Source organism: Artibeus jamaicensis, unplaced genomic scaffold (assembly GCF_021234435.1).
Source record: "Artibeus jamaicensis isolate MK-2021 breed Jamaican fruit bat unplaced genomic scaffold, CSHL_Jam_final contig_391, whole genome shotgun sequence".
NCBI classification, from domain to species: domain Eukaryota; kingdom Metazoa; phylum Chordata; class Mammalia; order Chiroptera; family Phyllostomidae; genus Artibeus; species Artibeus jamaicensis.
The window spans coordinates 29,031,457-29,045,496 of NW_026521814.1; the positions used below are offsets into that span (position 1 = coordinate 29,031,457).

Below are 14,040 nucleotides of genomic sequence, written 5' to 3' on the forward strand. Positions count from 1 at the left end.
GGCTGTTCCCGTCCAGGGGTGGGGTGACTCCATCTAAGCAGATGCTAAACCATTGTTGTCAGTTTTGGCCTCAGATTGGTCAGGTCAAACCCATCGAGTTCAGGTGAAGCCACTCAAGTTTTGTCTTAAACTGTATGTAGGTAAATATGACTTAGATGTCAGTAACATTCCATGGAAGTGTATTCCCAAGGGAAATGCAGTGTGTGCACAGGTCTTTATTCCTTTCGGGTGGTGAACATGTGGACACAGGAGGCAGGTATAAGCTAAAGCAGAAAAGGTATTTTTCGTATTTGTGATCTCTGCAAATTTTATATTCTGGGGTAGTGTTGCTGGCTCAAGACCGTTCATTATTGGTTAAAACAAGAGTATGTGTTTTGCTCTTTAGTTGGGTCACTTTATATTGAGTAACTTTTTTTTAATGCTACAGGTAATGTTTTCTTTCCTCCTTTTAATGAGCTCCACATCAGTGAGGTTCCTCTGGTGACTGATCACATTTATTAATCACTCACCTTTTGGAAAGTTGCAAATTCCCCTCCAGGTCTTTCTTACATCCTCACCTTCTAAAAGTGATTATCATCTGTCTTTTTCAAAACAGAGAACAGATGGCTGAGGAGTCTAAAATGGAAGCAGAACTGCATGCTGAACGCATGGAAACTCTAAGGAAGCAGTTTCAGACTGAGAGAGACACTGCAAAGAAGGCGACACAGCGGGAGGTGGCCGAGGTATGGAGTCAGGTTCCTCTCTAGCTGAAGGCCTTTTAAGACCTGAACTGGCTATTGGTGCAGTTATTCTTTGGCTCTTCTTAATCCCCCTTGACCAACCAGCAAGCCGGATGCAGTCAAGCCCTCTCTGTGCTATTTGTAAACTGACACAAAGTTTCTTGTGTACAATTCCCTGCCCAGTGAAGGAAGCCTTGATGAGAGTTTTTCCATCAGAGAGGGATAACTGAGTGGGAGGGAGGACTAAGGAGACTGTCATCAGAGATACATATCAAACCAGCCGTCTCCTCACTTCGCTTCACCGGCATCCCGAGAGGCACGGGTGAAAGCAGAAGACACACGGTCCCTGCCGAGTGACCCTTGTTTAGTAGTGATCTCCACTCTTCACACGAGACAGTGAAAACATCAGAGGACTTTCCTCAGCTAGAGGCTGTGTACAATTTTGAATGGATTTAAAGTTAGGAAAAGCTTATTTTATAGGCTAGTTGGGTGATAGAAGGAGGGAAGCTGGACTGAGACTGGAGGAGCTGACAGATGCCCAATGTGAGAGGGTGAACAAAATTTAGTAACAATGAGCAGGGTGTGTGAGCGAATGAAAAGGATGTATCCCTTTCTTGATCAGAGCAGAGACTGGGGAAGGGCTGAGAAAGAGTGGCTGGCCTGGATGGGACCAGCCAGGGCCTTGACTTACCAGAATGTTGGCTGGGGACTCTTAGGCAGAAGTGGAGTGCTGTGGGTTTCTGAGAAAGATAGGGCTGGGGCAGGTGGAGGTAAGGGTATGGTCACAATTTTAGGAAGGCTGGTCTTAGAGCAGTGGAGGGTAGGCAAGAGTGAGAAGAAAAGAGGAACTAGAGGCTCAGAGGCTCAAGAAAGCTAGAACAGTTGCTTTGGACTTTAAATGGCTAGGTCTAAGCAAAGTAGTTCTATTGAAAATAGAGAATAGTTAAAACAGTCATTTCAGTAGAAAAGAACATCAAGACAGACACTAAATGTTGTATCATGAGCAAAGAAAGGGGAGGGAGGAATTAAAATAATTCTAAGACTTGGTTGGGGATGCTGGTTTTTAATCTGCCAAATTTGGTGCATTTAGTAATTACAGTGTACCTTTCACATATTTTGCCACATTTCAGCCAGGATGGGACAAGTAGTAAATATCCCCCCAAAAGGCGCAAAAGATACCATCCTCCCAAAATCCAGAGCCACCAAAAGAAAGAAAGAGTTGGGGTAGTTCCCGTGAGACCTGGCAGCAGGCGCTAAGCCCAGCGGCAGAGGGAGCACAACATCCCTGCCGCCCCGTGAGCCGCGAGTAGAGCGGAAGCCACATTTCTCTGCAGCTGCACAGTGCGAGCCCCACCCGGACAGGTGCCGGGCCCAGGTCTCGGGACACAACAGGAGACAAACAGGGAGGCAGTAGCCATCCCTGGTGAGACAGGGTTAACCACCAGTGGTTCCCTGAAAGCAGTGCAAGGATCCCATTCCTACAGATGTTTTTTGCCGACCAATCTGAATTTGGAAAGGAAGGGACAATGTGAAATTTCACATTCTCTTAAAGCGGGCACCACAGGTAGAGATCTGGGATAGTGGGCTTCGGTTAAGAATTCCCACCTAGTTCCAGCTTCTGCCCCTTTTCCCAGGATCCTGTCTGTAGGCTCTGAAGTGAGTGGGCAGTCCCAGCGGGTCTCATCCTTGTCACCAGAAGCCATAGAGGAGGAAACATAATTCTTCCCTCTGCCCTTTATGGTGAGTGCTAGGCTGAGACCCCTTTTTCTTTGTAGCACCTTGTAAACAGATGAGCTTATCTAGCTAAAAGTGATTCAGGATTAGCTTTGGTAAGGTTAACTTGCTTGTTCAGGCTTTAAACAAAGTTTCAGTCACCTGAGGCCTCATCCTGGACTCAAGTCCAGCTTAAGTGGGACCCAGTCTGGAAAAAAGCAATGGTGCGGTCAAGTCGGGAAGCTCGTAGCGCAAAAGCTGCAGAGCTGGGATCGGAGAGGGGCCCACCTGGGCCTCCAACCTCCAGCCACATCGAGAAACCAGGGAGCTCAGGGGCTCGTGGGTAACTTCGCCTGGTTGCTTATTGTTCCTGGGGGCTATCAGGAGTCTCCTTCAGTTCCTTCTTCTGACATCAGAACTGTTAAAAAGTTTAATGTGCCTTAGTTTATCTTTTAAAAGTTGATTTGAGGTCAGTTCGAATTGGCAACATCCAATCTAGCAGATGGAAAGTTACAAGGAGCTATACAAAATGAGAAGAGAGCAGAAACGAGGAATTTATACTTGGCTAAAAAGCAGGTGGTCATTGCAAAGTTACTGTCTTTTAGGGTTATAACGGGGGTCTGTCTACCAGGAAGATTATCCAGCTAGTGTTGATCGGGTGACTCTGATTGACAGCTTCAAGAGTCCGTTTCTGAGAGAACTGAAACTGTAATTAGTCTCAGCCTGGTGACAGAGCATAAGTGACTCCATTTTGGGCCTGTTGTCTTGTTTTTCAACAGGCAGTAATCGCTATTCTGTTTTTCCACCAGGCAAGTTTCTTTAAAAACAAAAGGCAGTATTATAAAAATACATGCAGTGATAGTCAATAAACAACATATATTTACATAGACTACCATATAATTTATTTTCACTTCTCCAGACATGGGGTCACAAGTGACAGACAGGAAGAGAAACACTTAAAGCAGGTTGTGGTCACCCGCAAGTCCGTGCCAGGCTCCTCGTTCCTGCAGTACCTGGTCTCATTTAACTGTCAGGGGAATCCTATGAAATAGGCTCTTCACACTCTTTTTCAGTGATAAACCTGAGTCTTAGGGAAGTTAGTAAAATTCACCCAAAATTAGTAATTGGTGAGCTGAAATTTGAACTTCAGTCTGACCCCAAATCTATGCTCTGAAAAGAGCAGATGTTGAACTTATATTTACATTATTTATCTGTCGTAAGAAAGATTGTGTTCTTTAGTGTTAAAAATTTTGAAAATCACTTGGAGTGTTCCTCCGCTAATCTACTTATTCGGACATTATTATTGCCTCACCCTCCCTTTTAAAAGAAAGGTTTAAAGAAAACAAAATACAGGGAAAAAGCTACACACATACACTTCTCTCACTAAATGGAAGGTAAAATTGTTCTAATTTTCCCTCGTGTTCCACAGCTGAAGAAAGCCCTTGATGAAGCCAATTTCCGATCAGTGGAAGTGTCCCGTACCAACCGAGAGCTGCGGCAGAAACTTACGGAGCTAGAAAAGCTACTGAACAGCAGCAAGGAGAAAATAAAGAATCAAAAGGCGCAAATTAAGCTCCACTTGTCGGCTAAGGCGAATAATGCTCAGAATGTAGAGAGGATGAAGGTTGTATGAGAAACCGTATGTCTCCCCTCACTTCCTCAGTAACTGACGAAGACCCAGGCAGGCAGTTCTTTGGGAGTTACAGCCTCACCCGGGCAGCTGGCAGATTGCCTGGGGGGACTGCCTCTTTTTGCAGCCCAGACAGTGCCGTGTAAATGTTTGGTTTCTCGGTAGCTGCCAGTGTCTGGTTCCAGCTCCAAATCTGACTCTCCCACGGGGCTGTGCAGGACTTTGCTCTGTCAGGGTCAGTGGTCCGGGTGGGAAGGCAAGCCCAGGAGGAACTGTTAACTGTGGATCCTGTGTGGGACTCTTTGTCACCCTATGGGCAAAGAGCGAGCCACTCCACTGATCTGTGCTATTTCCACATTTACTTTCAGCAAATAGAATCAGAATTGAGGCAAATGGAGCTAATTAAGGATCAATATCAGAAAAAAAACTATGAACAGGTAGATGATTTCCACAGACTATGTTTACCATTCACATAAAATCCTGAACTGGGACACCAACTGCTTCCCCTCTTTGTGCCCTGCCAGTCGTTGAGCATCCAGAAATTTGTATCTGAAATGAATAACCTACAGAAAGAGATGCAGATGTTGGCCCGGAGCCAGTACGACACCTCAGCACGGAGCAAACAGCAAGAGCTGCGGCTGGAGGCGGAGCGGAATATCAGGCAGAAGCTGGAGGATCGGTGCCAGGTAAACGGTCTCCTGAGAGTCACCGTACAGCCTATCAGCAGGCAACGTGTGCCAAAACGCCCAGCACGGAGCGCCTCAATTTTCTAGATCCTATAGACAAAGTTACAAGTTATCTTCACTAAGTTCTTAGAATCATAGTATCTAGGAAGTAGCCTATAGCTTCAACTGTGGCACATGTTCTCAATGTTTAACTTAACAAAAACGATACGCTTTTTAAAATGAACAGCTAAAACTGTCCTGACTGGTGTGGTTCAGTTGGTTGGGCATCGCCCTGCAGACCAAAAGGTCACAGGTTCGATTCCTTGTCAGGGCACATGCCTGGGTCGTGAGTTCCGTCCCCCGTCGGGTGCGTACCAGAGGCAGCCAATCAGTGTTTCTCTCTCACATCAGTTACTCTCTCCCTCTCTTTCTCTCTCCCTTCCCCTCCCTCTAAAAATAAATATTCAAAAAAATTAAAAAGAACAGCTAAAACTCACATATGCAAAGTAGTAGTTACTAAGTAAGATTTGTGAACTGAATTTCATGGTTTTCCGGGGACTTTACACCCCTCTGGTTCTTCCTGTAGCTCATATGCACCCGTTGCTGTTACAGGACTTTTATCTGTTCCCAACCTAATGAAAAGCATGACATTTTATCCCTGAAAAGGGACCTTTATCAGATCATCAAGCTCTGGCTTCCAAAGAGACTCTCTGCTGTGAAAAGTATCCCTCCAATTCGGAAGGCAATGTTAATCATTCTTTCAGGAGAAACAGATCAAAATCATAAATCAAAATCAAAATATGTAATCATAAGCACATATGTACATGGTAGGTAAACTGAAAATTACCGGCCTACCTTGTATTTGGGTAGCACCTGAGGTTAGATGTCCCCAGTCATGGTTTCATAATTTGGTTGCTCACTTACTAGCAATATTGAAGCTTTTTGTTCAGTGAGATACATTGGGACTTTGTAAACTGTTTGGGTCACGTTTTCAGGAATTGGAAGAAACTGTCAGACACCTGAAGAAATGTAAAGAGGTGACAGAGAGTAAACTGAAAGAAGCCAGCGTGGAATCAGAACAGGTGAGCCAGAACCACGGACATAGAGAATTAGACGAGTTTCTTCAGACAGAGCCACCTTGAAGCACGCGCATGAGTGCAAACTCCTTCGTTAGCATAGTCATCAGGAGCACGACAGGCAAGAACCAGCAGCTTACTAAGTATAGGCTCTGTTATAAAGAAGAAATCACTTTCACACCACGATTGTGTGTCCTGACAAGAGACACTAGACTGCTGAAGTACTGGCAGACCCTGGCGCCCACGTCCCTCCCCGCAGGAGGGAGGAAGACCAGCAGACGGCAAGACCAGCCACGTGTGGATTTTAACGCATTATTGTTTGACGTGAAAGTGGAAGCTCTTTGTTCAGTCAATAAATGGAAGTGTAAAGTAGGCCCTGTTAATTTTTTAATTTGTTTTTTAAGGCATTTATAGTCATACATTTTTAGAGCTGGAACAGATCTTTGAAATCATTCTACTACAACCTCCTCTATTTTCTAGAAAAGGAAATAGAATCTTTAGTGAGTTTAAGGGATTATGGTGATGTTGCTATCAATTGGCCAAGGTATTTCCCTTTTATAGCTATTAAATCACAGGGCAATATGACTATCACCTGGTATGTTAAGAAAATACGGACTGTGACAAGCCCGAGTTTGAATGCCAGCGGTGACACCTGCTGTGCCCTTAAGGAAGGCGCAGTTACGTTAACTCATCAGTTCCCATGTTCATGAGTCAGGAAGTCCAGGCCTCCGACTCCGTTTTTCTGATAGATGGCTCACAGTAAGTTTCAGTGAATGTCAGCTGTCCTCTCATTCCCCGTGCAGGAGGAGACAGGATGCACGATGCCATTTCAAGCATCTTTCTCTCCACTGCTGGTAAAAGTGCTGGAGAAACGTCGGGCTTGGTCTAGATTAGGGGGCAGGATGTACAGACAGACCTGGAAGATAGCGTTGTAGCTTTCTAAAAGTTACGTAACAAGGGGAGCTCTACTTTCTCATCTCACTATGTCATAGCTGTACTGCGACCTGGCTAATGGGGGACGAGGACCTGGTAGCACATTTATTGAGGACCTGTATATGGCAGGTGCCAGGCAATGGAGATGCAGGGTGCGCTAGACAGAGCCCCTGCACTTGGGGCTGAGAGAAAATGCCACTCCCTCGGGCTTCAGAATCAAAAACCAGAAATGCCGTCACAAAGTTTAAGTAATCAAAGGGGGGAAACCAGTCGTTTTACTGTGGTGTGTTCTGGAGGGTGTGTTCTGGACCTGTTTTGAAGCATACTTCACATAAAATAAACATCTGTTAGCTCTCCCTTCAGACACCAAAGAATCCCAAATAGAAAATCCCACTTAGAAAAGTGCCGGGCATATACTAGCCCTCCGCAAATACCCGTCAAATAAATGAACACCGACTCCAGTTCTTCTTCAAAAACAGACTCTTAGAGGGACTGTTCAGGTCTATCAAAGATAATTTGGAAATGTGTGCTGGCATGAGCTCAGTAAAGTGTAAGGAATTTTTATGATAAAGGAAATAAAAAGAATACAGCTTATATAGTAGGCTGGTCCAGTTTTTAATTAATTCATTCAATTTTTTCATAAAGCACAACAGAAAAATCCTGCCTTCACAGTTTAGGGACTTTGCAGAATTATTTAGTCTTAGAAAATAAAATTCAAAATGTGGTTTGAACTACCATTCTCATTTTCAGTGTTGTCTTGTACTTTTATTCTTTTTTTTTTTGTACTTTTATTCTTATTTTTCTCCTGGATTCTGTCTTACCTGTGTTCACATCCAGGAAATACTGCCAAAGACATAAGAAGCAGCAGGCCTGCCTTCATCTTAAGCTCCATGTTCAGAAATTACTCTCATTTATAGGATGCGAATTATGCAAATAGGTTGCAAGAACCTTCCAGTCAGAATTTGGGTCTTTAATACTTCGGTAAAAAGTCTCTTGAACTAATACACGAAAAAACTTGAACTGTTTGTTGTAACTTTTAATGATAACATTTATATGTTCAGATAACAGCGAACCTGGAAGAAGCTCACCGCTGGTTCAAGTGCAGGTTCGATGGCCTACAACTTGAGCTGACAAAAAACCGGTTACAGAGGCTTCCCCGGGAAAACAGGTGGCGGGAAGAGGTAGGGCATTCAGTTAGACGTGGCTGTCTTAAGCAATTCTCAGATTTCTAATTGTAGAAGTTTTGTCTTCATCCAGCTATCCTCTTTACTACTCTGTAGATTTCTTTGAACTACTGCAAGGAAAGCAATGAACTAAATTTTTGCCTTAAAAGTTCTACCTGCCCCAAGCTGTCCAGACTAGAACCACCTCCCTTGCTGAATAAATGATGTGAAGACGAAAGAGGCCCACGGCTCTGCAGTTGGTTTTGAACAGTGTTAGGTGTGTTTCTCTCCAACAGGACCAGGCGAAAAGGCGCAATGTCATGTCCAACCAGTCCGTTCTACATCGGTGGGAGAGCAAACAGAATCTTAGACTTGTGCCCAAGAAGTATCCTGATCTAGAGAGAAAGTGACGTCCATGACAGGAGGAGCTGGGACTGTAGCTACACCGCACGATCCCCCGAGCCCAGCACCCAGGGCTCACCTGTTTCCACGGTCGTCGGAACACGAACTCTTTGGTGTGGGCTGAAGATCTCGGACCCGAGTTTATCCTTTTATGAATTCTGATATCAATAGAGAACCACCCTATCTTTTTCTTTCCCTATTTTCCACCCAATAAATTTACATTAATTTGTTGCACAATAGCAGATGCTGTTGCATGATACCTGCTGTTTTTCTAAGTAGTTTATCAAAAGCATTTACTGAGAAAGATACTTTATGACACAGCAACTAAACGATGTTTTGTTTCCGTGCACTCTCCCAGTCTGACATCCAGGAGATAATTTTTGGAAACAGAATCACCTGTAAATGGTAAAAATTCTTCCACTGTGTTTTCAACTTATACCCTTCTATGCTGGGTAATTTCCAGTGCATCTTTAATAAGACTAATATCTTTTTACTTATGTAATGTATGAGAGATTGTAAATATGCCAGGGAAGCTATAAACACAGATAAGATTACTCAGTACAGCAGCCTGCACCACCCCAGGAGACTCTGACCAACTGAGCTACCTGCCCTGGGCCTGCGTAACATACCTTCCTGCATTTTTTAGATTGGCTGTAGTACAACACACTAGCTTCAGAAAAGCGACTTACGGAGTTAAATTGGTGATCGTTTCTAGGAAAGCGTATAGTTAGAACTGCATATTTACTGTGCCGATTTGCCAATCCCAAGTAAAAGTGTTTCTGTAGTATTTTTAGAGTGCCTATTGCATAGCATACTAGCTTCGGTTGTGGGCATCCACTTCCACCTGAAACTGAAAGAACACCCAACCAAGTATGAAACAGTGGTTTCTAAGGCACTGGACATCATGGCACAAAGAACAGTGGTCCCTGAGAGAAAGGGAACGGATAAGAGGAGTCATCCAATTGTTCCAGCTCACAGCCTCGAGAGAGTCCCACAGAAGGAAAATCAGGGTGGAGCCGGGTGGTTCCTGAGTCAAGGAGCCGGACCCACAGTCCAGAGTCCAGGGACACAGAGGCTGCTGGAGTGCCAGAGGGGAGAGAGCCACACAAAGGGCATTCCTGAGATGCCCAGAGTCCTCTGAGCATTCCGCTGAGTTCTGGCCAGCACGTACACCTAAGGAAACTACCTAAGGCAGGAGAAAGAGCCGTCCAAGGGGGTGGAGGTAACTGCGGCCAGGACACGCGCACGGACCAGTTCCTACCAGACGGCGCTGGGAGCTTCGTGGCTCACAGTGTGTGGGTGGGTTACACAAAAAGCCCGAGAGAGAACGTTGCTCTGCCCCTACCTCACAAGTCTTACACACAAGACCCCAAACAATGACTTTCCAAGTAACTGTGTCCCAAGACAGAGGTTAAGAATATTTAGAGGAACATGAAAATATGATACGGCACCCATCAAAGTAAAATCACTATGTCTGGCATTCAGTTCAGATTTATCAGACATGCAAAAAAGGGAAATATAACCCATAATGAGAAATTAATTAAAATTGATCCAGAACTAACAAATGTTGGAATTGACAGACAAGGTCACTGAAGCATTATAACTATTATTATTTATGTTCAGAGTGTTATACCTATAGGTGGTAATATGGGAAAGAAAAAGTGCCAATGATTCACAACTATTTAATTAACACTAGAGATTTACCACATGCATAAACATCAGATATCTAGGTGATCCTAACATAAGACCGGAAGATGCTTGGACTAATGTTTTGAAGACTATAATTGTTCCAAAGTAAGGAGGCTAAGCTGTGGCTACTGAATGAAGGAATTTCCAAGAAAATTTTCTTTTAAAAATGGACTATTCAATAATACGTGGCATCTGTCTTCTCAAGACCACTCATCACGCCTCTTAGCTGGTGATCAGTCTCAAGTGTGGAGCAAGTGGCTTTTCTGGCAGCCCTGCACTGTGGTGTCATATTTTTTCCTCCTTGGACTTCTTGGGGTCTATAGAGTCTTCAGTAAAGACTCTATAAGCCAGTAGCTCATGTGAGCCTTCTGTAAATAATCAGTAAATGTGCAGTATACGCAAGACTAGAACAGACCGGAACATTTCCTGCTTACCACCCCCAGGAAAAAGAGGGCTCTTCTCTTCTGATACTTCTAGTAAGAGATCCAGATTCACTGGATCAACTGGTCCCATGCCACCCTCAACCAGTCACTGTACCTTGAAAGATGGATATTATACTGATTAGGTCTAGATGTGGGGGGTGACTGTCCATGAAAGAAGGTGGTTCCCCAAAGGAAATCAAGAGGTCATGTCCGATGAAATCACTGATGTCCACCACAACAATCAAAACATTTTAAGTAGAGAAAATATACCAAGGTGGTCGGTCACGAACCAAACTCCATTACCACTGCAGCCAGACACTCGGAGCAGGTGCTAGGCTGCCCTCCAGTCCTGGCAGGTCTCTTTCAGAGCATTTACATAAGACGGCCACAAGCTGAAGCCTAAAAACTGATTCTTCAATAACCTACTTTGGGGGACTCCCAGGTAGCTGAAGACAGTGCTAACTGCACAGCTATTTCTCTCCCAGTATTGCCTTCACAAATAATGTGAATCAAGAAAGGGAAAGTGAATTCAACACAAAACCACATTCTCAGCATAATTGGAAGGCGGGCAGTGTCAAATCTTCAAAATAACTGAAAAGAGAAAACTCATCAAATCCCAATGAGCGCACTCTCACATTTCTGCGCCCCCACCTCCCACGAGGCTCTGTAGCAGAGGCAGATCCCCCTCGGAAAAAATGCAGGGAAGACAAAAAGAAGCTAGTGCGGGGGGTCTTGGAGAAATAGGGGTGAGTCACAGATGCCCAAGGGAGAAGATTCAGACGAAAATAGGAGTCACCGAAGAAAGGCAAGAAAATAACCAAAACGTAAAAATGACAAAGAAGCAAAAAGGTCGGGGAAAAGTGGAAGGTAGGCAAAGAAGGACTAAAATTCATGCTGTTGGAGCCCCATGGAAGAAAATAAACATTTATGCACATAGATGCTGAAAAGCCTTTGATAAAAGTCAACAGCATTGACGATAAAAATACACAAGAAAATGGGAATTGAGGTTTTTCTTGACACATGACCAAACATGCAACTGTACATAAAAATATGTTTCTCATTTTATATAACATCTTATTCCTGGCGCCAAGGCAAGGACGTTCACTATCTCCCCTACTATTTAACACTGTCCAGGTAAAAGTATTCAACAATGCAACTGGAAAAAACCAAAGGCATAAGAATGGATAAATAAAGAGTAAAATTTATCTCTTGGCAGGTTTCATGATATTGTTCCTACAAAACTTCAGGGAATTAATAAAACTAAATGAAAATAAACTGGCAGAATAGACATCAAACATACAAAAATCAACAGCCTTCATAGAGGTTCCTGAGATTGTTTTAAATAAGGACTCAGACCTCGCACAAGCAGGGAGGAGCGTCAGAGCACGGGAGCAGTCGTCAGCTGGCCTTCCCGGAGCCCTGCTGGGCTTGCCTGGCCAGCTGAAAGCCCTGATGGGCGCTGAGGGCCTCTGTGGGAAGCTGAGCCCCAGGCTGGTAGGTTTGCTACTCTGGGCAGCGGAGCCGGCAGCAAGGCTAATGAGCTGGAGGCAGAGAAGGGCAAAGATAAAATGGAAACCACCACCACCTCCACATTCGTCCCCACATCTGCCACCGTGTTGGTCACAGAGTGATGGCTGTGGCTTCACTTCCGAGTCCTAAATCTCTCGCAAACTCCCCTGGCCAGCTCGAACACAGGACCACGGGCTCTGGAGAACAATTCCTGCTGAACCAGACAGACACAGTTCAGCCCACACGGGGCAGGCTAGCAGGATGAGCGTGGGCTGGCTGTGTTACAGTAGGATGAGCAGCCAGAGGGAAGATAAAGGCAGGAAGGAGGGGAGCCCTTGAATTTCTAAGTATCATCTCCACTCTGGGAAAGAAAGCATTTGAAACTGTGCTTCCATCCCGAGGCCTGAAAGATGGTCTGGCCTTTGGTCTGTAACCAAAGGAAAAGCCCATTAACACCTTTAAGTATTTATGCCCCCCCCACAAAAGCTGGCACCACCTTTGCCTGTCAATCAATATGTAAACCCCTCACCCCTGTCCTGCCAACTGGTAAGTCCTCAGAACAAAGGACTGGAGGAGGGGTGGGGAGGCTTGGCGCTCCGGGCTCTCCGGCCACCTGCACACTTGCCACCCTGGCCTCTGGCTGCCCTTGTCCGCTTTGCCCTGAACCTATGCCTCCCACTCCCCCAACCTCGACAAGACCCGTTCTCTTCCATAGGACTGTATCACCAATAAGCCCGGCTTGCGCACTGGTAGACTTGCTGATCTGTAATTCCTTACGGCATCGGCCAGAACCAGGGCTCTCCCAAAGACAGTTGTGTTCTGTTTCCTGATTTGGGTGGTGGTCTCAGGGTGTGTTCACTGTGAAATAATTCACTGGCCCTTCCTTACACTTAGGATTTAAGCCCTTTTCCCTGAGTGTATTTAACTTCCACTAAAGAGTCATTTAAAAATCATTGAAATAATATGGTGCTGGCTTGAAAACAGACAAACAGATTTAATGGAATAAGACACAAAGTCCAGGAACATTCACCGCTGAAATTTGGTATGTGATAGAATTTGGCGTAAATAAAGAATGTACACAACCCTTTCTCCTCCATGAGGAAAATACCGTGGACTTACCCCCTCCCAGCATTATTCTCCTGGAGACGTGATAGGGGCGGTATTAGCAGCCTCGCCCCTTGTAAAAACGACCCCCAATGAGAACATTGCACCCAACCTGGAGGACTACAAACAGACACCACAGAGGGCAGGAGGCAAGGCTTTGGAGCTTCCCCGCCCATTACAAACCCCTGTAGTCAGCTGTGACCTTCCTTGATGGCCCTCGGAGTGATGCTCACGGGCTCGTACAGGCACTGTTCGTTCCCATGTGACCTCGTTCTCTTATGTCTGTGCTGTCACTCGAGGGCCAACAGATTCACTCCTGGCCTGTACTCTGACTCTGACGCTGTTCCGCTGACATGCTGGTGGGTCGGCCAAAAGTCCGCTTAGTTTCTTCCATGAAACCAGAGACACATTTTTCATTTTCACCAATAACTGTACTGATTTGGATATTTTGTGTATGTCAACTATCTCCTGCTATTGGCTTCTAGTGGGTAGAGGCCAGGGGTGCTGCTAAACATCTTCCAATGCATAAGACAGCCCCGCAGCAAAGAATTATATGGCCAAAATAATAATGGTCAACAGTACCAAGAGACTTTGCAGACCACTTTTGACACATTCGATCAATCAGAGCACTTTCTCCATGCACTGTACAAATCTTTTTTTGCATTTCAGTTGCATTTTTACCTTTCTTGAAATAACAATGCATTATACACCAAAAATGATGTGTATCTTCTTCCATCTTCAATATTAAAATGGCTGCACAAAAATCCATCAATTTTTGATGTTTTTTTAATACACGCAATGACAGCTGTCACAATACAACCTAACAAAATTGTTTCAAATGAAGTTCAAGACAACTGAGTACTGGTAGAGCCATCGTATGGAAAAAAAAAAGACAAATGTTTTGGCTGACCCAACACAATTCCGGTTGGTATCTTGCAGAACCAAGTGAGGCCAGTGCCAGGTGTGGCCAGTTGCTCCTGTGAGCGTAAGTGTCCTGCTGGACCTGACATCAGTG

At 44.8% G+C, this 14,040-nt stretch overlaps 1 protein-coding gene across 2 annotated transcripts in view; it reads left to right on the plus strand.

Moving 5' to 3' along the window:
* Positions 1-8,309, plus strand: part of CCDC150 (coiled-coil domain containing 150) — a 72,686-nt gene extending 64,377 nt beyond the window's left edge. Inside the window, exons 20-26 of one of the 2 annotated variants that reach the window (XM_037167020.2) lie at positions 596-722; positions 3,862-4,056; positions 4,431-4,499; positions 4,587-4,748; positions 5,723-5,809; positions 7,798-7,917; positions 8,196-8,309. In XM_037167020.2, the coding sequence (XP_037022915.2) occupies positions 596-722; positions 3,862-4,056; positions 4,431-4,499; positions 4,587-4,748; positions 5,723-5,809; positions 7,798-7,917; positions 8,196-8,309 (874 nt within the window). The remainder of the gene's footprint in view (positions 1-595; positions 723-3,861; positions 4,057-4,430; positions 4,500-4,586; positions 4,749-5,722; positions 5,810-7,797; positions 7,918-8,195) is intronic. The other variant, XM_037167019.2, reaches the window with a different exon arrangement.
* Positions 8,310-14,040: the final 5,731 nt, after the last annotated feature.